At 40.5% G+C, this 26,332-nt stretch overlaps 1 protein-coding gene across 2 annotated transcripts in view; it reads right to left on the reverse strand.

Moving 5' to 3' along the window:
• Positions 1 to 694: 694 nt before the first annotated feature.
• hspa4l (heat shock protein 4 like) overlaps positions 695 to 26,332 on the reverse strand; it is a 77,015-nt gene continuing 51,377 nt past the window's right edge. Inside the window, exons 11-20 of one of the 2 annotated variants that reach the window (XM_086009433.1) lie at positions 21,238 to 21,371; positions 19,588 to 19,799; positions 18,716 to 18,760; positions 14,634 to 14,729; positions 14,415 to 14,552; positions 13,325 to 13,450; positions 6,000 to 6,107; positions 4,844 to 4,963; positions 4,093 to 4,254; positions 695 to 2,233 (exon numbers count right to left, since the gene is read on the reverse strand). In XM_086009433.1, the coding sequence (XP_085865559.1) occupies positions 2,024 to 2,233; positions 4,093 to 4,254; positions 4,844 to 4,963; positions 6,000 to 6,107; positions 13,325 to 13,450; positions 14,415 to 14,552; positions 14,634 to 14,729; positions 18,716 to 18,760; positions 19,588 to 19,799; positions 21,238 to 21,371 (1,351 nt within the window). In that variant the 3' untranslated portion in view covers positions 695 to 2,023. The remainder of the gene's footprint in view (positions 2,234 to 4,092; positions 4,255 to 4,843; positions 4,964 to 5,999; positions 6,108 to 13,324; positions 13,451 to 14,414; positions 14,553 to 14,633; positions 14,730 to 18,715; positions 18,761 to 19,587; positions 19,800 to 21,237; positions 21,372 to 26,332) is intronic. The other variant, XM_086009442.1, reaches the window with a different exon arrangement.

Genomic DNA, 26,332 nt, shown 5'->3' on the forward strand with positions numbered 1-26,332 from the left:
AACATCCTGTACTTTTGTAAGAGGCAGGAAAGATAAAATGTTGCAAATGGGAGTGGCAAAAATCATACTGTATGAAAAATGGGGGCAGGGATAATTATCTGAAATTGTTGAACTCAATGTGGAGTCCAGCAGGCTGTAAAGTGCCTAATCTCCACAGATGCTGCCTGGCCTGCTGAGTACTTCCAGCATTTTCTGTTATTACAGAAACTTAAACCTGGCCAAATAACTTAGAAACTCAAGTTAATGTGTATTAGGTTCTGTCTAGCACTTTTGCATTGCATACCAACACAAGTGCTGGACAAGAATATGAAAAAGCTACATTGACAATTTTATTGCATTCATCTGTGTGCCTCTGATCATTTCAGAAAACAGCGGTTCATTGCTTACAAGATGAAATTAATGGGTTACATCTGCACACAACTTGCAGCCAACCAGCATGAACCCAATGGAACTGATTAACTAAAATGAACCAGAAGGCTTTTGAGTTTTCAAAATAGATGTGCTTATATGAAACTAAAGACAAGCAAGCATTTTGCATATTTTTAAAATGAGAAGATAGCCCCATAGTATTCTAAGGATCTTTTTAAAACAAGATTAGGTTAACTCAAGACAACAGCTGCATTTATACTTGGATGTCACTCAGATGACATACCCACCCGTGCTCACTTCTTAAAAAAAGACCAACACAATTCAGTACATCTTTCTAAATGTTTAATACTCTATAGGCATTTCATTTTCATACCTGCTGAGCTGAACTGTAGAATCTGAGGAATTCATTTGGAGTGCTGTGGTTCCTGTCTTGGACACTGTCCATTGACATTACTTAATTATGCAGCCAGCCACATACACAGGATTAGCAAAACTAATCATAATAGTTACCACATAGAATGCCCTCACCTAGGATTTACATTCATGGGTAAATATCTGAACAGAACAATTACATTCCAGAAGTGCTAAAGTATCTCACAAACTTCAAAGCACAATCAATTTACCAATAGTATCAAGCTTGATAACAGATCATGTCAATGTTTTCAGTCTGTTATGTAATTAACACCTACCAGTAAATTTCAAGGAGCAAAATATAATGTACAAAAGATAATTTATAAGCATCAACTGATGTCCTGAGAACAAGCAGTTTTTTTTATTTTGCATTGTCTCGGCAGACAGTTAACATTTTACAACTGCATCATTTGAAACAACATGTCTGATCTCAGTATCATTCTGATTTTATAACCATTTGTTTGACAGGATAGGCTTCATAGTAATCACCATTTAAAATGCTCCCATTAACCTGCAATGTGATTTTCTGCCCATTTTACACAACAGTAATGCTAAGCACAGCTGGATATGACTCAAGTTACATGTATCTTTCTTTATTACAGCTCAATGTTTTATAGTTTTCAGGGGTGAGGGTTATGGTTGTCCCAGTAGCTCTTCAGAAACACATTGACTTGTACATAAATATGTTGACTGGAGGATATAATTCAACAGCAGTACAAAAAAAATACTTGGTTGCACATATACTTGCATGTTGGATGGGGGAGGTTATTAAAATGAAACAATTCAGGGTCATAGGCCCCATTACACACTCCACTGGTGTTTTTGTTATATAAAACAGGTATGTTCGAACATAACAATTTTCCTCGCTCCATTTTTTTTAAATATTTAACATTGTGCATATGACCTATCATGTGAAGACAGCCAATTCAAACAGGAAATAATTTAAGGCATGAAGTGGAGGGTTGCAGAAGAGCTAGTGACTGTTCAAGTTCTTGTAAACTGGATACAAAAACACCCTCCCCAGAAAGATTATAGAATATAGATCTGCGGCCAACAGCAAATTTAAATCAATTTCGTAGGATTCTTGCTTCCACCATTTTAATACTAATGACACTGAACTAGGTACATTTGAGAATAACTGAAATGTGTCATGTAAGCTAGACATACAACAGAAACTGTAGTCTCAAGAGGCAATGGACACAAAAGGACTTTTTTTTTAAATATAAAAGCAAAGAGGCCATATTCAATCCACTTCCATTTCTGTGCCCTGGTTTTCTGCTGGCTTTTGCTGCTTGGTTGGTTTGGTATTGTCACCAGCTGCATTAGATTCCGACTTTGGATCAGACCCACTTTCCCCATTAAATGGTCCATTGGCTTTCTCCTCCTTTTCTGGAAGTGGCTCCACTTTGGGCTTTGATTGGTTAATGATAGGGTCACAAGTTGTCTCCAGTTCCTGGATGAATCAGTAAATTGAGAATTTAAAAACAATTAAAACCCCCTCAATCCAGTTACTAGAAAAGTTACAATTAACAGATCCTCAAAGTGCTCATTTTATATAAAGAATAACACATAATTCATGGATTTCAAAATCTTTTTAAAGGATATTTTGTAAATCAGGGCTCAAACTAATCATAGAATGATACAGCACAGGAGGAGGCCATTCAGCCCATCGTGCTTGTGCCAGCTCTTTGAACAAGTTATCCAATTAGTCACACTCCCCTTCCCTTTCCCCATAGCCCTGCAAATTTTACCCTTTCAAATATTTATCCAACTCCCTTTTGAAAGGGAGTTGGATAAATATTTGAATCTGCTTCCACAACCCTTTCAGTCAGCGCATTCCAGATCATAACTCGTCGTGTAAAAAAAAATGTCTCGCGCCTCTGGTTCTTTTGCCAATTACCTTAAAATCAGTACCCTCCAGTTTTTCCACTGGAACAGTTTCTCATTTACTCTATGGAAACCCTTCATGATTTTGAACAGCTCTATTAAATCTCTCCATAACCTTGTCTGTTCTAAAGAGAACATCTAGTCTCTCCATGTAACTGAAGTCCCGCATCCCTGGTACCATTCTAGAAGGTCTTCTCTGCACCCTTCCTAAAGGTCTTGACATGCTTCCTAAAGCGTGATGCCCAGAATTGGCCACAATATTTCAGCTGGGGCCTAACCAGTGTTTTATAAAAGTTTAGCATAATGTCCTTGCTTTTGTACTGTGCCTCTGTTTATAAAGCCAAGGATCCTGTACACCAACAGCCTTCTCAACTTGTCCAGCCACCGTCAAAGATTTGTGTATGTACACCCCCAGGTCTCTGCAGTCCCTTTAAAATTGTGCCATTTAGTTTATATTGCCTCTCCTCATTCTTCCTAACATAATGCATCACTTCCAGTTTTCTGTTAAATTTCACCCCCCATAGCTAAAGCTCCCTGGATGGCTAAAGATATAGAGATTAAAATGAAACCAGTAAAGGAGGCATGTGATAAATATCAGGCTCATAATACAGATCCTCTTCAATTCTTTGAAATTAGCCTGCCTCCATTTGAGTATTTTCACATTTGATTGTTTCTTGTCCTTTTCCATAACTACTCTAAACCTAATTAAATTGTGATCACTCCCAAATGCTCAACTTAATTCCCCAGAATCAAATATGGCACTGCTTCCTTCCTCGTTGAGCTGGAAACATACTGCTCAAAAAAGTTCTCTTGTACTCATTTCAGGAATTCCTCCCCCTCTTTTCCCATTACACCATCCCAGTCTATATTAGGATAATTGAAGTCCCCCATTATCACTACTCTTGTGGTTCTTGCATCTTTCTAAAATTTGCTCCTTTATCTTCTTCCCACTATTTCGTGCCCTGTAGTATACACCCAGAAGCACAATAGCTCCTCTATTGTTCCTAAATTCTAACCAAATAGATTCTGTCTTTGAACACACAAGTACATCATCACTTTCCAGTACTGTAAACAGTGTTTCTGGTCAATACTCCCACCCCACCATTCTTTTTTCCATTCCCCAGCTTTCCCAAATACTTTGTAGCCAGGAATATCAAGTTCCCAATCCTCCCCTTGTTTGAGCCAGGTCTCCATTATTGCCACTATATCATAATCCAATGTGGCAATTTGTGCCTGCAACCCACCAACCTTATTTATCATCACTTTCAAACACAAATTAAGATCATTTCCTTTGATGACGTAAACTGTGCTCCTAAGCTACAAGACACACATGATTCTATGGAAAGTCAAACTTGTTAATACTCAGATTCTATGTAACAAAATTTGATCAACAGAATAAAAAGTAGATTATTTCTTTCTGCTTACCTTAACTTTGTTCCTTATCTCAGCTGCCTTCACAATAGGATCCTGGAATAGCATCTGCTTGTTTTGTGCAATCATTCTACTGTTCATCCAATCCATGGCACTACTGACATTTTTTCCAACTTTCGCCATCTCTGCTGCATCAATATGCTCATAGTATTCGTCCTAACAAAAAATACATCTTTATGGCTCAAAAGGAAGCAGATAATTTCAGGATGTTGGAATTACAGTCTACTGTTAATTCAAAATACCTGATAAGTCAATTTATTCAGAGTACTACATTGCAATTTGATGTATTATTTATGCTGCTTAAATAAAATTATGGATAATTCAAATGCATAAAACACCTGACTTATCACTAGAATAATGTTATATACACAACTGCTTGGGAATACTAATTATTATACAAATTTCCCATTTGAGTGTATTTGCTCTATACCATAAGCAATATTTATGATTCCTTAATATTGTTTTATGCATTAAATTTCACCTTGCTGCAGAAGTTATTGGTTTTAGTGGCAGAAAGTGGATTCTATAAACTCATTTTCAGTCCATCAGACTTAAGGAAAGTTCATCGCCTTTAAAGAAAAACTTCCCCCAAGTCTTCCAAGGAACCTTGAATTTCTAAATATGTATGCGTATGGTGAGGAAATCTTGCAAGACAAAGTGCCTCCAATGTTTCTTTTTCTAAAAAAAGTTAATTACAGTGTCACATTTAGGACAAAATATCATTTTTAGCAAGTATGGTCCATACCTTATTTTTATATGCTTCTACAGTCTTCATGAAAAGCTGGATCTTTTTGCCCAACTCATCAAATGCTTTTGGTCTCTCCTCATGCTCCTTGTATCGGTCCTGAACTGGTTGACCAAGTTTCTATGGAAAAGGAATCCAGCTTTTATTTTTTTGATGTGGGCACACTCATCACGCCTGTCCTCATCTGGCTCAACTACCCCAGTGAAATCAACTTAAAGATCGTTGCCCTCTTTTTTGACACCCTACATGGCCTTGCACCATCCCACCTTATTTAGGAAATCTTCAAGAAAACCATTCCTGTGCATTGCTACTTTCCTTCCACACACCACCCCCATTTCTTCCACTGTGCCTTCAACCTCTTCACTATCACAAATTTCCATACCTCCTACTCAGTGTCCACATCTCTCCCAGGAACAATCATTCTCCTATGCGTGGAGCACTATATAAAATCACCAATATTAGATAGGTCTGACTTTGAAATGTGTGTAACCCGAAACCAACACACTTTCTTTTCAACAGAAAAGTGAAGATGTCACCAAATACAATAGATCTTTACACAAGTAATTAAGGAGTAATAAACTATTTTGGATGAATTTTTGATTTAAGGCTACAAATATCACTGCAGAGGAAAATAATGCTTTTTATAGAGCCTAGTGAGAAGCATCACCATGAATAGTATGGCCAGAGGCACAGCTTCCTTGGTCAGGCCAAAAACACACCTTACTTCCAACCTTAAAAAAAGTCTCGTATTGCACCAACGTGAACTTTTCCATTTTTAAACTTCACAGGCAGTACTGTGATGCTGTCCACCCACAGATCTGCTCAGCTGCCAGTCTAAGTCATTCTGTGCAGGGAAGTGGGGAACAAATATCAGCAAAGAAACCCTCCCTGGGTTGAAAATTGATTACCATTGGCAGTGCTCCAGGAGCAGGCCACCTGCCCACCCAATCAGTGGCAGCTGGTGTGACCAGTGGATAAACATGAACACTACAGCAATTACATTTACTAGAGTGCCCAAGACTGATGCTGATCTCTATATACTTATTAATACACAAGATTAGACAAGTTTGAGTCATAGTTTATTCAATCAAGAGTCATTGTAAGCACCTTACAAACATTATCAGAAATACTTTGTAAGGAGGGTCAGTAGCTGTACCTTTAGGTCATTCAGTTTATCAAGATATATTTGTTTAGGCTGGTCCTCTCCATCTTCATACAGCCAATTTTCTGTTTCCTCCAACAACTGTGTGAACTTCTTTTTGTCCTGAAAGGGAAAAATAACATGAAGTTCAATGCATCTTTGCCTATGTGCATGTTGTTCAGGAAAATGTATTCTGCTTGCTCTTTAGACATAGTGCCCTACATGTTTAAGTAATATTTCAACAAAAATGTTACATGAAATAAGACTGGCCTGATGCGGAAAAGTTTAGAATTTAAAAAAAACATTTCCTACAGATGTCATTACATGCAAATAAACGTTTTAGTTTGAAATCCTTGAAGAGCATGCGCAGTGTAAACAAAACCTAAATCCACACTACACAACTGTATTGTAATCAGTACTTGTACTGCTCCACCCCATGGCACTGGAGTGAAAGCACAAATTAACATTTTGCAGCATTAATGTTCTCCCAGTATACTGGCCAGCATTCATCACTCAACTAGCACCAAAGCAGATGATCTGGTCATCTATTATTTCATTGCTACTTGTAGGACCTTGCTGCCTGCCACAAATCCTACATTTCAACAGGTGACTGACTACATGTCAAAAGTATTTTGCTGTAAAGCGCATCGGGATATCATGAGTTGTGAAAAGTACTATATAAATGCAAGTTCTTTCATTAAAACTAGTGGTTAGCACTGTTGCCTCACAGCGCCAGGGACCCGGGTTCGAATCCCGCCTCGGGTGACTGTCTGTGTGGAGTTTGCACATTCTCCCCGTGTTTGCGTGGGTTTCCTCCGGGTGCTCCGGTTTCCTCCCACAGTCCAAAGATGTGCGGGTTAGGTTGATTGGCTATGATAAATTGACCCTTAGTGTTAGGGGGATTAAATATGTGGGGTTACGGGGATAGGGTGGGATATGTGTTGGTGTAGGGGTTACGGGGATCGGGTGGGATATGTGTCGGTGCAGGCTCGATGGGCCGAAATGGCCTCTATCTGCACTGTGGGGTTTCTGTGATTCTGTGATAACTATTAGGTTCATGCATTCTGAACAACTGCAGGATTCGATATATAGAACGCTGGTGGCATTGACCATAATTTGCTCATAAGTTGTATAAACTTATATCCTGTATAACAGTCACTGCACTTCAAAGCACTGTATGCTAAGTGCTTTGATACTATTCAAAGACAGGACAAAAGTGGTATATAAATGCAAGGTTTAAAAAAAATATAAGATATATACATCAGCTATTTTTCACCTCGCCTTACTCCAAACTCACTGTATTCAGTAGGGAGCATAATATCTTTAGAACATTCTATATTGAAAAGTTTTCTATTGAATGAAACTATAGACAATTTTAAATCTCTAATTTTTACTCAGTAATGCAGCTAGAGCTACAAGTGCAACATCCACATCAAAAAGAGAACTTGCATGTATATAGCGTTTTATGTCCTCAGGGTGTCCCAAAGCACATCATAACCAATGGATTACTTTTGAAATGTAATCACCATTATGTAGGCAAATGTGGGAGACAATTTGCACACAGCAAAGTACCACAGACAGCAGTAAGACCACCAAAGTCCATCTGTTTTGGTTGTGTTAGTTGAAGGATAAATTTTGGCAGGACACAAAATTTTCCTGTTCTTCTTCCAATAGTGCCAAGGGTTATTTTATATCCACATGAATAGGTAGACAGTGACAACTTGCATTTATATAGTACCTTCAACACAGAAAAACATCCAAAGGTACTTCAGAGGTGTAATTAAAAAAAGAGCTAAAGGAGGAAATTTTTAGGATGGTGACCAAAATCTTGGCAAGAGATGCCAGGACCTTATCTGAAATATATCACCTCTAACAATGCAGTTCCACCGCCACTGACTCCATCTCTCCCCCTAGCATCTGTCTGAGGCTGAACCAGATTTTTCGTAACCTTGGTATCATATTTGACCCTGGAACGATCTTCTGACCACATATCCACGCCATAACTAAGACTGCCTATTTCCACCTCCGTAACATCGCCCGTCTTCACACCTGCCTCAGCTTATCTGCTGCCGAAACGCTCATCCATGCCTTTGTTACCTCTAGACTTGACTATTACAATGCACTCCTGGCTGGCCTCCCACGTTCTACCCTACGTAAACTTGAAGTCACCCAAAACTCGGCTGCATGTGTTCTAACTCGCACCAAGTCCTGTTCACCCATCACCCCCTGTGCTTGCTGACCTATATTGGCTCCCAATTAAGCGATGCCTTGATTTTAAAATCATTATCCTAGTTTTCAAATCCCTCCATGGTCTCACCCCTCGCTAGCTCCAATTTCCTCCAGACCCACAACCACAGGGGCCCCCCCACCACCAAGATATCTGCGCTCCTCTAATTCTGCCCTCTTGAGCATCCCTGATTTTAATCACTCAACCATTGGTGGCCATGCCTTCAGCTGCCTCCCTAAACCCCCTCTACCTCTCTTTCCTCCTTTAAGACGCTCCTCTAAACCTACCTTTTTGACCAAGCCTTTGGTCATCTGCACTAATTTCTCCACATGCAGCTCAGTGTCAAATTTTGATTTAGAACACTCCTGTGAAGCACCTTGGAACTTTTACCATGGTAAAGGCGCTATATAAATACAAGTTGTTGTTGCCTCTTCTGCACAGCATTGGTTATGTGCTCAAGTCCTGCAGTGGGACTTGAATCCATAACTTGGACTCAGAGGCAAGAATGCAAGTTAGTGTACAAACGGACACTAAAATGTTATAATAATTTGCAGAACTTCTGTATGCACCAATCAACAAAAGCAATTACAAAACAAAACAATCTAAATGTATGATTTTTAGTAACTGACTTTCAGGAGTGGCAAGGTGAGGAGGGGGAAGAGAACAAATATTTGATTTTGAACATGGGGGGTGTGGAAGAAAAAGAGAAGTAACATCCTGGAGCAAAAGTGTACCCTTTTCTTCCCTTAGTATTTTGTATCACCATCTACCAGTTCCACTATAGCAGTTGTTAGACAAGATTCTTTCTTGCAACATGCTTTACAACAGTCTTAGAAAAAAAGCACCACCTACTGCACTAGAGTGACATATCCATTTCCCATTTCAGCCATCAAAACCTCCAGTAAAGTGGCAACTCCGCTTGGTGCCTTTGTGTGTGAAGTAAGGAACTCCCATGTGGGGAATTACAATGAAGATACCTGTATCTTACAAATCCAGTGTGGCAGTCGGTGGTATTACTAGGCAATAACAGGAATATTTAGAAAAGTCAGTTGAGCTATCCTGACGGCTCAGTGATTTTACTAAGCAAGTAGAAAGCTACAGACTAGGAAGGCCTCAGACTTAATCCCCAATCCGTGCTCAGTGGGGTCATTAAACATAGAAACACAGAAGATAGGAGCAGGAGTAGGCCATTTGGTCCCTCGAGCCTGCTCCGCCATTTACAGGAAACTTTGGTTTATCCGGAGGTTAACTGTCCGGAATGCTCGAGCCACCGGCAAAAATCAGGAGCCGTTTTGTTAGGGTTTTTTTTCTTTTCGTTGCTTTTTTTTTCCCCACCAGTCAGGCTCTGCAAGGTCTCACTGAAGCTGTTGCTAAGCTACAGAGACGCTTGCAAGGTACAGCCGACTGTTTAGAAGCTGTTGCTAAGCAACAGGGTTTGTTGCCAGATACGGAGCTCAAAATCTCCGTATGTTTCAACATTAGCGCTGGTTTGTCCGGCAGTTTTGATGGGACGGCAACAGCTCGGTCCCGTCGGTGCCGGATAGCATAGTTTCCTGTAATGAGATCATGGCTGATCATCCAAATTCAGTACCCGGTCCCTGCTTTCTCCCCATACCCCTTGATCCCTTTAGCCTTAAGAAATATATCCAACTCCTTCTTGAATATATTTAATGTATTGGCCTCAACTGCCTTCTGTGGTAGAGAATTCCACAGGTTCACCACTCTCTGGGTGAAGAAATTCCTCCTCATCTCTGTCCTAAATGGCTTACCCCTTATCTTTAGACTGTGACCCTTGGTTCTGGACTCCCCCCGCCATCAGGAACATCCTTCCTGCATCTAGTCTGTCTAGTCCTGTTAGAATTTTCTAAGTTTCAATGAGATCCCCTCTCATTCTTCTAAACTCCAGCGAATATAAGCCCAATCGACCCAATCTCTCCTCATACGTCATTCCTGCCATCCCAGGTATCAGTCTGGTGAATCTTCGCTGCACTCCCTCCATGGCAAGAACACCCTTCCTCAGATAAGGTGACCAAAACTGCAGACAATACTCGGCCCTGTACAACTGCAGCAAGACATCCTTGTTCCTGTACTCGAATCCTCTCGCTATGAAGGCCAACATACCATTTGCCTTCTTAACCGCCTGCTGCACCTGCATGTTTACCTTCAGCGACTGGTGCACAAGGACACCCACGTCTTGTTGCACTTCCCCTTCTCCCAATCTATTGCCGTTCAGATCATAATCTGCCTTCCTGTTTTTGCCACCAAAGTGGATAACCTCGCATTTATCCACATTATACTGCATCTGCCCAAACACCCAACCTGTCCAAATCATACTGGAGTTTCTCGGCATCCTCCTCACAGCACACACGCCCACCCAGCTTTGTGTCGTCTGCAAACTTGACATATTACATCTAGTTCCCGCGTCTAGATCATTAATATATATTGCGAATAGCTGGGGTCCTAGCACCGATCCCTGCGGTACCCCACTAGTCACTGCCTGCCACTCGGAGAAAGACCCGTTTATTCCAACTCTTTGCTTCCTGTCTGCCAACCAGTTCTCTATCCAAGTCAGTACCTTGCCCCCAATCCCATGTGCTTTAACTTTACACGCTAATCTCTTATGCGGGACCTTATCGAAAGCCTTCTGAAAGTCCAAATACACCACATCCACTGGTTCTCCCTTATCTATTCTACCAGGTACATCCTCAAAAAATTCCAGTAGATTAGTGAAGCACGATTTACCTTTTGTAAATCCATGTTGACTTTGTCTGATGCTGTCACTGTTTTCCAAGTGCTCTGCTATTACATCTTTTATAATGGACTTCTGCATTTTCCCCACTACCGATGTCAGGCTTACCGGTCTATAATTCCCCGTTTTCTCTCTACCACCTTTTTTGAATAGTGGGGTTACATTAGCTACCCTCCAATCCATGGGAACTGTTCGAGTCTATAGAATTTTGGATGACCAGCAGTGCATCTACTATTTCTAGGGCCGCTTCCTTGAGTACCCTAGGATGTAGATTATCAGGCCCTGGGGATTTATCGGCCTTCAATCCCGTCAATTTCCCTACAAATACTGATTTCATTCAGTTCCTCCCTCTCATTAGACCCTATGTTCCCCGACATCTCTGGGAGGTTATTTGTGTCCTCCTTTGTGAAGACAGAACCAAAGTATGTATTTAACTGGTCAGCCATTTCTTTGTTCCCCATTATAAATTCCCCTGATTCTGACTGCAAGGGACCTAACGCTTGACTTCAGCAATCTTTTTTCTTCACATATCTATAGAAGCTTTGAGTCAGTTTTTATGTTCACTGCAAGCTTACTCTCATTACTCTATTTCCCCCCTCTTAATTAATCCCTTTGTCCTCCTTTGCTGAATCCTAAACTGCTCCCAATCCTCAGGTTTGTTGCTTTTTCTGGCCAATTTATATGTCCTCTCCTTGGATCTTATGCTATCCCTAATTTCCCTTGTTAGCCACGGTTGAATCACCCTTTTTGTTTTATTTTTATGCCAAACAGGGATGAACAAATTCTGTAGTTCATCCATGCGATCTTTAAATGTTTGCCATTGCCTATCCGTCAACCCTTTATGTAACGTTCCCTAATCCATCCTAGCCAACTCGCACCTCATACCATCGTACTTTCCTTTATTTAAATTCAGGACCCTAATCTCAGTCAAATACTTCACTCTCCATCTTAATGAAGAATTCTATCATATTATGATCGCTCTGCCCCAAGGGGCCTTGCACAACAAGATTGCTAATGAATCCTTTCTCATTACATAATACCCAGTCTAAGATGGCCTGATCTCTAGTTGGTTCCTCGACATATTGGTCCAGGAAATCATCCCGTATACACTCCAGGAATTCCTCCTCCACAGTATTGTTACTAATTTGGTTAGCCCAATCTATATGTAGATTAAAGTCACCCATGATAACTGCTGTGCCCTTATTGCACGCGTCTCTAATTTCCCATTTAATGCCATCCCCAACCTCAGCATTACTGTTTGTGGGTCTGTATACAACTCCCACTAACGTTTTCTGCCCCTTGGTATTTCTCAGCTGTACCCATACAGATTTCACATCATCAGAGCTAATATCCTTCCTTACCATTGTGTTAATCTCCTCTTTAACCAGCAATGCTACCCCACCTCCTTTTCGCCTGTCTTTCCTGAATATTGAATACCCCTGGATGTTGAATTCCCAGCCTTGGTCACCCTGGAGCCATGTCTCCGCAATCCCAATTATATCATATCTGCTTACATCTATTTGCGCAGCTAATTCATCCACCTTATTACAAATGCTTCTCACATTAAGACACACAGCCTTCAGGCTTGTTTTTAAAAAAAAAAATTTATAAACACTCTTAGACCTTTTAGAATTATTATTTACTGTGGCCATGTTTGATTTACACCCTTGATTTCTCTGACTGCCACTTTTGCTTTTCTGCTTCCTGTCTTTTGCTTCTATCCTTGCTTCCCTTTCCTCTGTCTCCCTGCCCAGGTTCCCAACCCCTGGCATGGGGGCCATAGAAGTGGCCTGGGCCAGGGTGGTGAAAAACTGGCCTGGTTCCTGCTCAATCACCAATGATCTTTGTTGGAAGTGGAAGTGTGAATGTCATGTAAGGACAGAATTGACTTCACTAAGATGCCTCTTGCATCACATGAATAATGACCACTTGCGTGAGGGACAGGAGGATGCTGTTATTTACTTTTTTAGAAACTGCTCCCAGTAAGGAAATAATGCTTTCAGCAAGGAAGCGGGAAATTGACAAAGAAAAAAAAAATCCAGTTCTTTATGTACCTACCCAAAATATTTTGCATTTAAATTCTGCCATTTTGATTTAGGTCACCACCTTACTATGTATCATCACCCAGTAGAGAAACCGAAAAGGCAACCCATTCCCAGATATCTGCCAGTATTGCTCGGAGGCCACTAGTATGCATGCTTGTGGGATTGACAGGCTATTCTTCAGCTCCTCGTTTGCCAGGCCAAGATTAGCTTGGTGTAAAATAAAATATGAACCACCAATTCCTGCCACACTGGTGCACTACATCCGTATCTTAATGCTGCACATCATCTTATTGACTAGCTTATGGAATAGATTACTTACTGCCTCACTGATGAATTTTTCATAAATTCCAGACAGCTTGTCTCTGGTCTCGTACACATATTCTTCAACAGCATTTTTGGCATCATTTCTTTCTTTTTCTAGCTTGTCCTGCATAATCATCTTCCCCTGAGAAATGTAACACAAGGTTAGGATTCACACATTTTGTTACTGGTTTAAAAATAAACATATATGTTCTGTAAAAAAGTGTTCCCCTACATGTCAAGCAAGTAATTTTAGTGGAACTTTGTATCTACAAAGATTTCTAGTGAAAGAAAATAACTAAATGTTGGACTGGTTTTCTTCACAGTCCATTCCCTGGCTGGTACAGACCTGGTAGCAATTTGCCTGTCTGCCATTTCAAAGACAGGTCATCAGCCGCTGTGTGGTTGAGAGAGTTATTACTCAGGGGTCATTTTCCCCTCTGCTTGGTACCTTTTGTTAGGAATGCTAAGCTCAAGAATTCATTGTGTGCGAAATCATTCAACAATTAGTTATGAGCACCCAATTACAAATCCCCAAATTAATATTTACTTCTATTTAGCTTTCAGTATTTCTAGATTAATACAGTACCCTTTTAAAAGCGGGAAGGATATATATGAAACACACATCATTCCCATTAATGAAGGTTCTGATTGTTTTGTGGGTAAACTGTGCATGTGCGTGTCAAGGGGTACTGAGCCGGAGAGTGACCATGAAGCTGCCTGATTGTCATAAAAACCCAACTGGTTCACTGATGTCCTTTAGGGAAGGAAAGCTGCCATTCTTAAGCAGTCTGACTTATATCGGACTCCAGTTTCACACCAACGTGGTTGACTTCTAATTATCCTCTGAAATGGCCCAACAAGCCACTCAGTTGCATCAAACCTGCAGCAGTTCAAGGCGGCGGCACCCCCACCACTTTTTCAGGGCAACTAAGGATGGAGAATAAATAATGGCCTTATCCATATCCCAAGAATGAATTAAAAAAAAGTACTAGACTATCTTATTATAACCCACACGCAGCAGGTATTAAACAGTAAAAGGGTCAACACAGGATTCTGGATAATCCATTTCTTCTTATTGATGGTGAAACACTTAACAGGGCACATACCTCATTTTCAACATAGCTGTTGAGAAGGTCCTGAACAAGCTGTCGGGGCAGATCACTTTGGATCAGCAAATCCACACTCTTCACCTTTATTTTAGGTTTTGTGCTATTGTCTTGTTTATTTTCTATAGCTGGATCATTCTGTAGAAAATTAAAATTATGAAATACAAAACACAGAAAATGCAAGTTGTATTCTAGTGAAATATGTATGGTTTTACCAACTTTTTCTTCAGATTCAGTGCTTGGTGTCTGAGAAACTTCATTCTGCTCTTCAGCTTGGTCTTTTTGCTGCTCCTCCTGATCAACTTGCATCGTACCCTTAAAAATGTAAAATATGTCAATTTAATAATAAAGCAAACAGCCATACAGAAAGTATATGCATATACACAAGTTGTCCTCTGTACCAATGCTACAATGGTTTTGTGGGGCATTGGTAAAAAGGTCCTGCCATTGATGGGGTCAACTTTTCACTACTGGACGCTAGCTCAAATAAATCTAATCTGAACCAAAATGAGATGTCAATGTTTTCACCCAACACGAACTATAGTACCCAAATGTTAACCTCAATTTATATATATATTTAAAAAATATCTTTTGGATAAACCTTCAGTGTAAAAAAATATAAAGCACTCACTGTGAGCTCCCTCAGGAATTGTAATTTGGATTACACCAACTAAATGATCCCATAAGTGCCTTTTTGTTTCCTAAGATGGTTTATTTGCTGTATTATATATTTTAGTTTTTCAGGTTAAATGTGAAGCAAAAGTACAAAAAGGGGGTTAAGTAGAACATTGGATTAGAATACTGTCCTTTCATCTCTGTTCAAATTCTGATGGGATAAGTCTTCTGTTAGCAGCAAGGATTGAATGTGAAATTAAGAATAGATAATTTAAATTGAATTAATCTGCTCATCACCCTTATTTTGCAAATTTTAGCTCATCTACGTAACACAAACAAATGCTGTTATTGTAATTGGGGTACACAATTGAGGAATAGCTTTATTATTGTAGAAGAAATACTTCTCCATTTTTTACTCTAACTTCTAATGTTTTCTACCTAACCTTTTCAAGACTATTTCCAACTTTAATTTTTTCCTGTCTTTTGCAAATAGAAGCAATTTTCATAATGTTGCGTTTTCCTTATTTAAGAACTGGTTTTGAAAGCCCATATAAACCAGGAAAAAAAAGCCGTGAATGTAACCATCAACGTTGTTGTGACATGGTTGCATCATGGATACAAAGATATTGACAAACAAGTCAACACACAAATGGGGCACGGCTGAATAAGCACGGTAGCTGCCAGAGCCTCAATGATTAAACTAGATTATGGTGTTAGAAATGTTAACAGATATAAACTTCCCATAATTTCAACCTGGAGAAGGACGATTGTTTTAACCTCTATTTGGCTGACAATACATCTGATCAAGTGGCAGATGCCAACACTGGGTGCCATTTTCCAACACTGCACCCCTCATATCAAAACATTTTCTAGGTACTTCTCAGAGGTAACTGAACTATACAGGAGTTTCACTTAAGGAAAACTGGCTCTTTTGAAAAGTAAATCACTAACCTTAATTGATTAAAAGATGAATTCTCTAAATTGTTTCTGCTGTATATATAGACAATACAACAGGAAGTCCGAGTCCTCACAATAACTGTTGGGAACAGGAAACAGTACCCATCTGATACTACCCGGTTATTTTTTTTGTGAAACCATTGGCCAATCAAAATTAATCAATCTTCTGTATAATTCCCTGATGCACTTCCTGCCTCCCTCCAAATTGTCTGCCTTCAGTCAAGATGCTGTTCTACATTAGATGGAATGATTAGAGAGCTGGATAGGTATTTGCTCAATCCCAGAAATTCTCTCTGCCTCAGAGATGGAGTACCAAGCCTTTTTTTGCCAACTTAACTCCATTTGGAGAAATCACAACACATGAATGCAAAGGGAAAATGGCATCTCCTGCTCTACCATTAGAAGTACTGGGCTGCCTTCATTTTAACCTTTTCCAGTAACAGCTTACTGAATCATAACTAGGCATGAATTAGTTACATTATCACCTGACAATGAATTTGCTTTTCTAAAACGCCTTTCATGATCGCGGGACATACCAGAGTGCTTCAAGGGTAGTCACTATTGTAATGTAGGGAAATGTTGGAGGCATTCAATAAGGTTGCCCACAAGAGATTGTTATGAAAAAGGGAAACATATGGAATTGGAGGCAACCTTTTGACATGGGTAGGGAATTGGTTAGGAGGTAGGAGACAGGGTAGGGATAATGGGTATGTACTCAAATTGGCAGGAAATGACGAGTGGTGTCCCCTAGGGATCTGTACTGGGGCCTCAACTTTTCACTATATTTATAAATGACTTAGATGAAGGAATAGAGAGAACTGTATATCCAAATTTGCTGACAACACCAAGTTAGGTTGCACAGTAAGTAACGTAGATGGGAGCAGAAAGTTGCAAGGGAACATTGACAGATTCAGATGAATGGGCAGAACTGTGGCAGATGGGAGTTCTACATGGGGAAGTGCAAGGTCACCCACTTTGGACCCAAGGATAGATCAGAGTATTTTCTAAATAGTGAGAAGCTAGGAACTGTGGAGGAGCAGAGAGATTTAGGGGTTCATGTACAGAAATCACTAAACCAGTGGACAGGTACAAAAAATAACGTAAAATGTTAATGGAATATTGGCCTTTATCTCAAGTGGACTGGAATACAAAGGGTGGAAGTTATGCTACAATTGTATAAAGCTCTGGTTAGACAGCATCTGGAGTACTGTGTTCAGTATGGACATCGCACCTCAGGAAACATATTGGCCATGGAGGGGGGTGCAGTGCAGATTCACAAGAATGACACCAGGGCTAAACTTGGTTAAATTAGGAGGACAGGTTGCATTGACTAGCCTTGTATTCCCTCGCGCATAGAAGATTAAGGGGTGATCTAATGGAGGTGTTTAAAATTATTGAAGGATTTGATAGGTAGAGAGGAAAAAAAAACTTTCCTCTGGTGGGGTGGGGTGGGGGGAGTCCAGAATTAGGGGGCATAACCGTAAAACATTAGAGCTAGGCTGTTCAGGGGTGATGTCAGGAAGCACTTCACACAAAAGGTAGTGGAAATCTGGAACTCTTCTCCCAAAAGCTGTTGAGACTAGGTCAATTGAAAGTTTCAAAACTGAGATTGTTAGGCAAGGGTATTAAGGGATATGGAACCAAGGTGGTTAAATGGAGTTAAGATACAGATCAGCCACAATCTAATTTAACAGGCTCAAGGGGCTGAATGGCCTACTTCAGTTCCTATGAAATGCAGTAGCCAATTTGCACACAGTAAGGTTCAAACAACAATGAGATTAATTATAATCTGTTTATGTTGGTTGAGATATAAATATTGTCCAGGGAATCTTTTATGTCCACCTGAGGAAGTGGAAAAGGCCTCGGTTTAAAGTCTCATCCAAAAGACGGTACGTTCAATATTTATCCCTCAATGAAAATCACTAAAAACAGATTATCTGGATATCATCACATTGCTGCTTGTGGGAGTTTCTTGCGCGTGAAATTGGCCGCCGCATTTCTTGTATTACAACAGTGACTACACATCAAAAAAGTAGTTCATTGGCTATAAAGCGCTTTGGGACATCCGGTGGTAGTGAAAGGTGCCATATAAATGCAAGTCTTTCTTTTCCAACAGTACAGCACTGAAGTGTCAACCTAGATTATGTGCTACCACTGAGCCAAGGCTGATACCATTGGTAGACAAAGAGCCAGAATTCAGAGATTTGATAAGTTATACTGTTTTATTGGTTTTCTGGATGTCTGGAATAGATTTGAAGTATTACATACACCAACGTGCATCTTTAACTTTAACGGATAGAACCATAATTAGGAAACAGTTAATAGTCTTTGATGTCTCAATGCAAAAATGAAAAATCTGTATACTGTACATTATATGCTTAAACCAAATCGGAATGAACAGCCTCCTATTAACTGTCATACAAGCATACACACACGTACAGAGCCACAGACAAACATGGACAAAGTAGCACATTACAACAGGGTAGCACTATGGATTAAGTTTATGGCACAGGAATGTTCGTTGTCCAATGGGGATTTGCTGAAGTATATGGGTTAATGTTATTCACTGGAGGCAGCAACAGTTGTAGCAGAATGAGGTTGTCACATTAAATCAGAAACTTTTCAGTGTTGAGATGTTAAAATGCTTAAGACTATTTTAATCGTACAGATTAGGCAATCACAGTAACTAAGAAGGCATCAAGCTTCAATGTTATATGATCAACACAAACCTCCTCCGAACTAAAGATGTCATCTTCTATTAGAAAAGAGCAAGGCTGGCAAACAGCAAGAACGGAAACACAAAATTAATGGAAATTTAAAAAAATGGTTAGTACAATACTCAAACAAGAAAAGCAGAAAAATCAAACATGAAACTAGTCATTTTGCAGCTCAGTTGAAACAGTTAATTAATCTCGCTACGAATTGCTGTGTTTTTAAAAAAAATAACAACTGCTACAACTAATTGTTTTTAACTAAAATTGGGTTGGTTCTTCAATACTAGTTCAAACTGATGCTATTGTTTGATTCACAATATAACATAGGTATCCCAATGTCTTAGTTTAGAACCAGTGACTAGGTCCATTCCCTGGTCTGTGCTGTGTTAGCTAAGCATGGATGGAGGTAGGGGCACTACAATTGGCCTCAGTGCTTCCGAATTAGGGAAAGGGGGAAATACACAGCCAGGGTTCTATCTCCTGATCGCTATCCAGTGATCCCTGCTAGATCTGCACATCCTCGTCAGGTGATGACGCAGCAGAACAGGATTGTGTCGGCTGTGATTCCCCCACTGGGAATACCCTGCTGACATATACTTGGCAAGTAACTGGAGCATATCCTAAAGAGAGAAACGGGAGATTCAAAAGGAGACTGAGTAACCTAGTAATGCAGATCATTTTAACTTTAAGTGTGTAATACTAAAAAAACTGCAAGGGTCACCACAATAATTTTCTTTTAAGTGGGTTTCTACTCGATTGATAGATTCTAGGGAACAAAGCACCAAAGAGAGGGCAAAAGTGCGCGTCAGAATTTTAAAAACTTATTTAAAGCTTCCAAAAAAGATACAGCTTTGGACTTGACATGCCAAGTATTTTGTATACTCTACCTGGTCATCCATTTTTGCATGCGCTGTGCCCCGAGATGGCTGGTCTGTTTCCATTGGAACATCTTCAACCTGACCACCTTCTGTTCTCTGTTTCTCGATCAGCGATGCACTGGACACATTGAAAATACCATGGATATTGACTCGAACTTTGACTTTAACTTTTGAACTTTCACCATCGTTTTGAGGAGTCACATTCTGAATAGTAAACCGACCTGATCCAAAACATAAAAATTATATTGTAAGGATTAAATAAAGCACTAACAGAGGTTAGCCCAGATTTTCCAGGGCCTACGGGTGCATACAGCCTGTAAGGGCCCCGCAAGTTCAGTGTTCGCGTGCGAAAACCTGGAACTTGCGATCTATCAAGAATCTTCTTGGCAGATCCGCCACATCCCCGGATGGAGATTTGCCCAACTCCTGCCCAGAGAAAGCCTGTGAAATGCTTACGCCTGGTAAAAGTTTAAATGAACATAAAAATAAATTTTAAGAAGTTATTTAAACATAAAAAATCTGTAAAATAAGTTCAGGTTATTTTTAGCCCCTTTAAAACGCTTACATTTCTTTTCCAAGAAATTAAATTTTTGTTTAAAATATTTAATTAAATTGTATTTTAATTAATTTTAAATATGCAATTTTTAAAAATTAGTTATTTGGTACGTAAATGTGTTTTTTTGCACTCCCCACTCATGCTTATGGGGATTCCATACGAAAATGGGGATCCCCTTTTATTTGTTGGGCTGGCCCACATGATCCCAGGGGCGCATTTGGGACATTATATGACAATTTGGAAAAGCTACAAGTGGCCACTCTACAAAAATAGCCACATAAAATGAAAATCACATCTGTGCACTTGCAACAGCAGCCTCTAAAATCTACACAAAAAATGCTTTGCTACAAACCTAGTAGTAGCAATGCTTAAATATCTGTATCTGTTTTACCTGCCATAAGTATGGTCTATTCCACATTCTGAGAGAAGTTCAAGCTTCACATACAGGGAGGGGACTACCAAAATAATATTGAAATCAACAGTAGGAATCCAGACTACAGCTTGTAATACGAATTGTCAGCTGGTAGGGACAGTAAGTACCGGAGGCTTACAAACCAGGAAGGTTCCAGTTTCCATTTCTAGTCTGTGCTGAATTAACTGATCTCATCCAGAGTGGTAGTTGGGGTGGTGGAAGCTAAGGTTAGCCTCAGTGCTGAGTTAGGGAGGGTAGGGAAGAGAAGATAAACAGCCAAGTTTCCCAATTCTGATCATTATCCAGTGACCCCTGGTAAGGAGAGGTTTGGCTTCAACTATAACAGATTGCTCGGAAAGCATCATTCAACATGTTGTCAAATTGCTGCACAGTGCACCGCATGGATATTGCACACATTGCAATGTTAGGACTATCCCATTCTTTAATCCATATCCTTATTCTCCCTTTCTCCAAAGCAACAAGTTAGTTTTATAGCACAATTTTGGACTACGTGACAGCTTTACAGACATTTAAATTTGATCAGGATGCTATATAGTTACAGATAGACATAAATAATATGCAATATTGATCATGATTGGATGTGCTCAAAGCATTTAACAAGCTAAAAAACACGGGGAGACTGGTTTAAAAAAAATGCCTTCTTGGTTTAATTTTTTTTAAATTACCTTACCTATTCTGGAATCTGGATGTAAAAGTTCCCGTGGATTACTGTAATATGCGTCCAGGTCAAAAGGTTCTTTTTTGTAGAAAGTGATGATTTTGGAAAATGGTGCTGGATGGTTTTTGCTGAAAACTTCACATTCTCTGTGAAAGAATTCAGACATTCAGAAATAACCTACAAAAAGACTTAACAATTTAATGTTCACTATTTCCTTGTTGCAAAATGTTGTATTCTTCCATTTTTAAATAGCGTGCTCATTCTGATATTGATTTGGGCATGTCCCAAAGGAACAAACTACCTCTAGGCAGAGGCATATGTGTAACTACTTTTCTAGTCCATCATTTAGTACAAATATCAGAAAAATGATTTAAAGCTTATATAACCCCAAAAACATCATACTCTTACATTGCACAAATAATCTCCAGCATAGTCACTTTATTCAATCTCCCTTGGGGCGCACAGGAAGAGAACATATGCTGGAGGGGCAGAAAAGGATTAGCTAGTCCATTGAGCCTGTCACCACCCCAGTATGGCATCGTTCACATGCATCTTCAGCACCGCCCCCCCACTCCTTCCCCCAAGTCATGCAATCTCCTGGGAGAAGCAAAAAAGGGGATCAGCAACTCTCTGCAAGTGGTACTTCTCAGCATCTAAGCTAATTCTATGCTTTTGGCATTTGTAGTTGTTTCCTACAATCCTAACCTATTTATCTCATAATAGCCCATCCACAAGTGGACTTTATTATTTATGTTCTTTATTTTTGTAGGTACATGAACAGAAGTTGAAAGGATTGTACCAGGTGTTTAACTACTGTGGAATGTAGTTTATGAAGTGAAACAAAAGACAGCTAGTGTTAATTCTGTCTGCTTTGAGGTATAAAGGAGTACATGCACTTTAGACACAGATCCGATCCAGATCACAAGGGAGTTTCACTGTTACAATTCCAGGTCCCGCTACCAGACACAGGACAGTGGGAGCTAACTTTTGCAAAAAAGCAGACAACTAGACGGCTTAAGGGAGCAACTAAGAACAATGAACCCAGCAGACCCAATTTTATAAACCTTAATACAACACTGGAACAAGGTAACAAAAAGAAATGTTCTTAATAGCAGCCAAAGAAAGACATTGCACATATATTAGAAACATAGTTTAAAAGGTATTCAGGAGTGTCACATTCAGAGCTCAGATAGCTGTGGTGTAAACACACCAGGTGGAGTAGTACTGAACCAGAAAGAAAAATAGAATTTACAGCACAAGAGGTGGTCATTGGAGCCATCTAATCCCATTTCCCCATATGCTTTTTTTTCATCTGCCTATTGAATTCTCTGCTAAATGATGTTACAGACATTGTCTCAATAGCCATATGTGACAAAACATTCCATGTCATAGTAACAGTCTGAAAATTTATTCTAACTTTCACCTTTGTTGTTCTTGTGATAATCCTCAGTCTATGCTCTTTAGTTGACCTGGTTAGGAGATTGGCCTAGCAGCAGGAGACAGAGTAGGGATAATGGACAGGTACTCGCAGGATGTGACAAGTGGCGTCTCACAGGGATCGGTATTGGGGTCTCCACTGTATTTATTAACAACTTAGATGATGTGATAGAGAGCCACATACCCAAGTTTGCCAATGACAGAAAGATAGGCAGCATTGTAAGCAGTGTAGGTGGAAGCACAAAATTACAAAGATATTAATAAATTAAGTGAATGGGCAAAACTCTGGTAAATGGATTTCAATATAGGAAAGTATGAGATCATCCACTTTGGATCTAAAAGGGATAGATCAGAGTACATTCTAAATGGTGAAAAGTCAGAAGCTGTGGCGGTCCAAAGAGACTTAGGGGTCCATGTACATAGATTATTAAAATGTCATGGACAGGTACATAAAATAATCAAAAAGGCGAATGGGATGCTAGAGAACTAGAATACAAGGGGGTAGAAGTTATGCTGCAGCTATACAAAGTCCTGGTTAGTCCACACCTCGACACCACACCGTAGGAAGGATATATTGGCCTTGGAGGGAGTGCAGCGTAGGTTTACTAGAATGGTACCTGGACTCCAAGGGTTAAATTACAAGGCGAGATTACACAAACTAGGGTTGTATTACCTGGAAGTAAAAAAATTAAGGGGGTGATTTGATTAAAGTTTTCAAGATATTAAGGGGAAACTGATAGGGTAGATAGAGAGAAACTATTTCCATTGGTTAGAGAATCTAGGACTAGGGGGCATAGTCTAAAAGTTAGAGCCAGACCTTTCAGGAGTGAAGTTAGGAAACACTTATACATGCAAAGAGTAGAAGAAGTTTGGAACTCTCCTGCAAATGGCAGTTGATGCTGGGTCAACTGTTAATTTTACGGAGATTGATAGATTTCTGTTAACTCTTTGATTAAGGGATATGGGGCAAAGGCGGGTATATGGAGTTAGGTCACAGATCAGCCAGAGGAATTTCTGAAGTGTGTTCAGAAGAATTTTCTTGATCAGTATTTTTCCTGCCCACCGAGGAAGGAGGCCTTGCTGGATCTAATCCTGGAGAATGTAGTGGGTCAAGTGGAGAATGTCACAGTTGGAAAGTGTCACAGTTGGAGCGCATTTTGGGAATAGTGATCATAGTATCATGAGGTTTAGATTAGTTATGGAGAAGGACAAGGAGTAATCTAGAATAAAAATACTGAACTGGAGGAGGGCTAATTTCAGCAAATTGAAGAGGGATCTGGTAAATTGGAGTCAAAGACTGTCAGGCAAAAATGTAATGGAGCAAAGGGCAGCCTTTAAAGAGGAGATGGTTCAGTACAGTCTAGGTACATTCCTACAAGGGGGAAAGGGAGGGCAACCAAAGCCAGAGCTCCCTGGATGACAAAGGTTCTGGAGAGTAGGATGAAGCAGAAAAAGGGGGTGCATGACAGATGTCAGCTTGATACAGGAAACTTTGGTTTATCCGGAGGTTGTATGTCCGGAAACCTCGATCTAACAGCAGAAATCAGCAGCCGCCGTTTTGGTTAGGTTTTTTTTCCTTCTCCTAGCATTTTTTTTTAATAAAAACAGTCAGGCTCTGGAAAGCGTCTCTAGCTTAGCAACAGCTTCAGAGACGCTTCCAAGGTACGGGCCGAGTGTTTACAAGCTGTTGCTAAGCAACAGTGTTTATTGTCAGATACGGAGATGAAAACCTCCGTATCCTTCAACATTAGCGCTGGTCTATCCGGAAGTTTTGATAGATCAGCAGCAGCTCGGTCCCGTATATCGCAAAGTTTCCTGTAATACAAAGGAAGAATTAGGCTGAATATAAAAAGTAGAGAAGTGAAAAAGGAAGCAAGAGGGGCAAAGAGACAGTACGAGAATAGATTGGTGGCTAACAAAAGGAAATCCAAAGATTTTCTATAGGCATATTAACAGTAAAAGGGTTGTCAGAGAAGTGGTGGGGCCTATTAGGGACCAAAATGGAGAACTATTGGTGGAGGCAGAAGATGTGGCTGAGGTAGTAAATGCGTACTTTGCATTGGTGTTTACCAAGGAAGAGAACTTTGCCAAAGCTATGGTAAACGAGGTAGTTGCTGGGATAGTGGATGAGATAATAAAAATAGATAAAGAGGTGGTACTGGAAAGGCTAGCACTAATTAAAGTGGCTAAGTTACCTGGTACGGATGGGATGCATCCTAGGTTATTGAGGGAAGTGAGGGTAACCTCCTTGGTTACAGGGGTGGTGCCAAAGGACCGGAGGATTGCAAATATTACACCCTTGTTCAAAAAAAGGGGAGAAGGATAAACCTGGCAATTGCAGGCCAGTCAGTTTAATGTTGATGGTGGGGAAGCTTTTAGAAACAAAAATAATCCGGAAAAAAATTAACAGCTACTTGGACAAGCATGGACTAATAAAGGAGAGCCAGTACGGATTTGTTAAGGGCAAATCGTGTTTGACTAACTTGAGGTAAGAGAAAGGTGGATGAGGGCAGTGCAGTTGATGTGTATATGGACTTTCAAAAAGTGTTTAATAAAGTACCACATACTAGGCTTGTTAGCAAAATTGAAGCCCATGAGATAAAAGGGGCAGTAGCAGCACAGATACAAAATCAGACTGGAGTGAGGTATACAGTGGCACTCCCTAAGGTTCAGTACTAGGACCATTGCTGTTTTTGACATACATTAATGACTTGGACTTGGGGATATAGGGCACAATTTCAAAATGTGCAGATGACACAAAACTTGGAAGTGTAGTAAACAGTGAGGAAGATAGCAATAGACTTCAAGGAGATATCGACAGGCTGGTGGAATGGGCAGACACATGACAGATGAAATTCAACGCAGAGAAGTGTGAGGTGATATAATTTGGTAAATGGTACAATTTTAAAGGGGGTGCAAGAACAGAGACACCTGGGGGTACTTTGTGCACAAATCTTTGAAGGTGGCAGGACAGGTTAACAAAGCAGTTAATAAAGCATATGGTATCCTGGGTTTTATAAATAGAGGCATAGGCCGGAATTTTGTTCGGGGAGGTGGGGGGTTCCGAGGCGGGTGGGGTTTCCAGCAGGTCCTGCCGATTTTACCGGCAGGACCTAATTTGAATGAGAGGCCGTGGATTCCCGTCCACAGCCAGCCAGCTCAAGAGGCTGGGTGGGTAGGCCTCAGTTGCGAGGGGTCGGTCCGGCGGAGGGATCGGGGATCAGTGGAGTGGGAGGGAGGGGGAAAGAGAGCCGGCAATCTGGAGGGGGTAGGTTGCAGGATCAGCAGGCGATGTGGGGTGGTTGGGGATAAAACAAACAGGGATTGCAGGGGAGGTGGTGGGGCGAGAAGTCAGCCAGGGATCGGGGGTGGGGGTGGGGGGTGGGTGGGTGGTGCAGAGGATTGGCGGGGGGGCTGGAGGATCATGGCTGACCTCATCATAAATCGGTGGGGGGAGGCCTCATGGGGGTGGGGGTCTCCAATCGTGGGGGGTGGGTTAGGTAGGGACCCTGGATCCAGGAGGTAGGTATAAAGCCACTTACCTCCTGGATACGGCAGTCCCCACCTCTGTTTAACTGCCAGGTTTCACGAATTGTGTGAAACCCGCCCACAGGCAGTTAAATTCAAAATGGAGGGGAAAATAGAGGTTTACAGCCTCATTGCAATATTT

Source organism: Somniosus microcephalus, chromosome 2 (assembly GCF_052327205.1).
Source record: "Somniosus microcephalus isolate GS21.2 chromosome 2, FLI_Smic_1.0, whole genome shotgun sequence".
Lineage (NCBI taxonomy): Eukaryota > Metazoa > Chordata > Chondrichthyes > Squaliformes > Somniosidae > Somniosus > Somniosus microcephalus.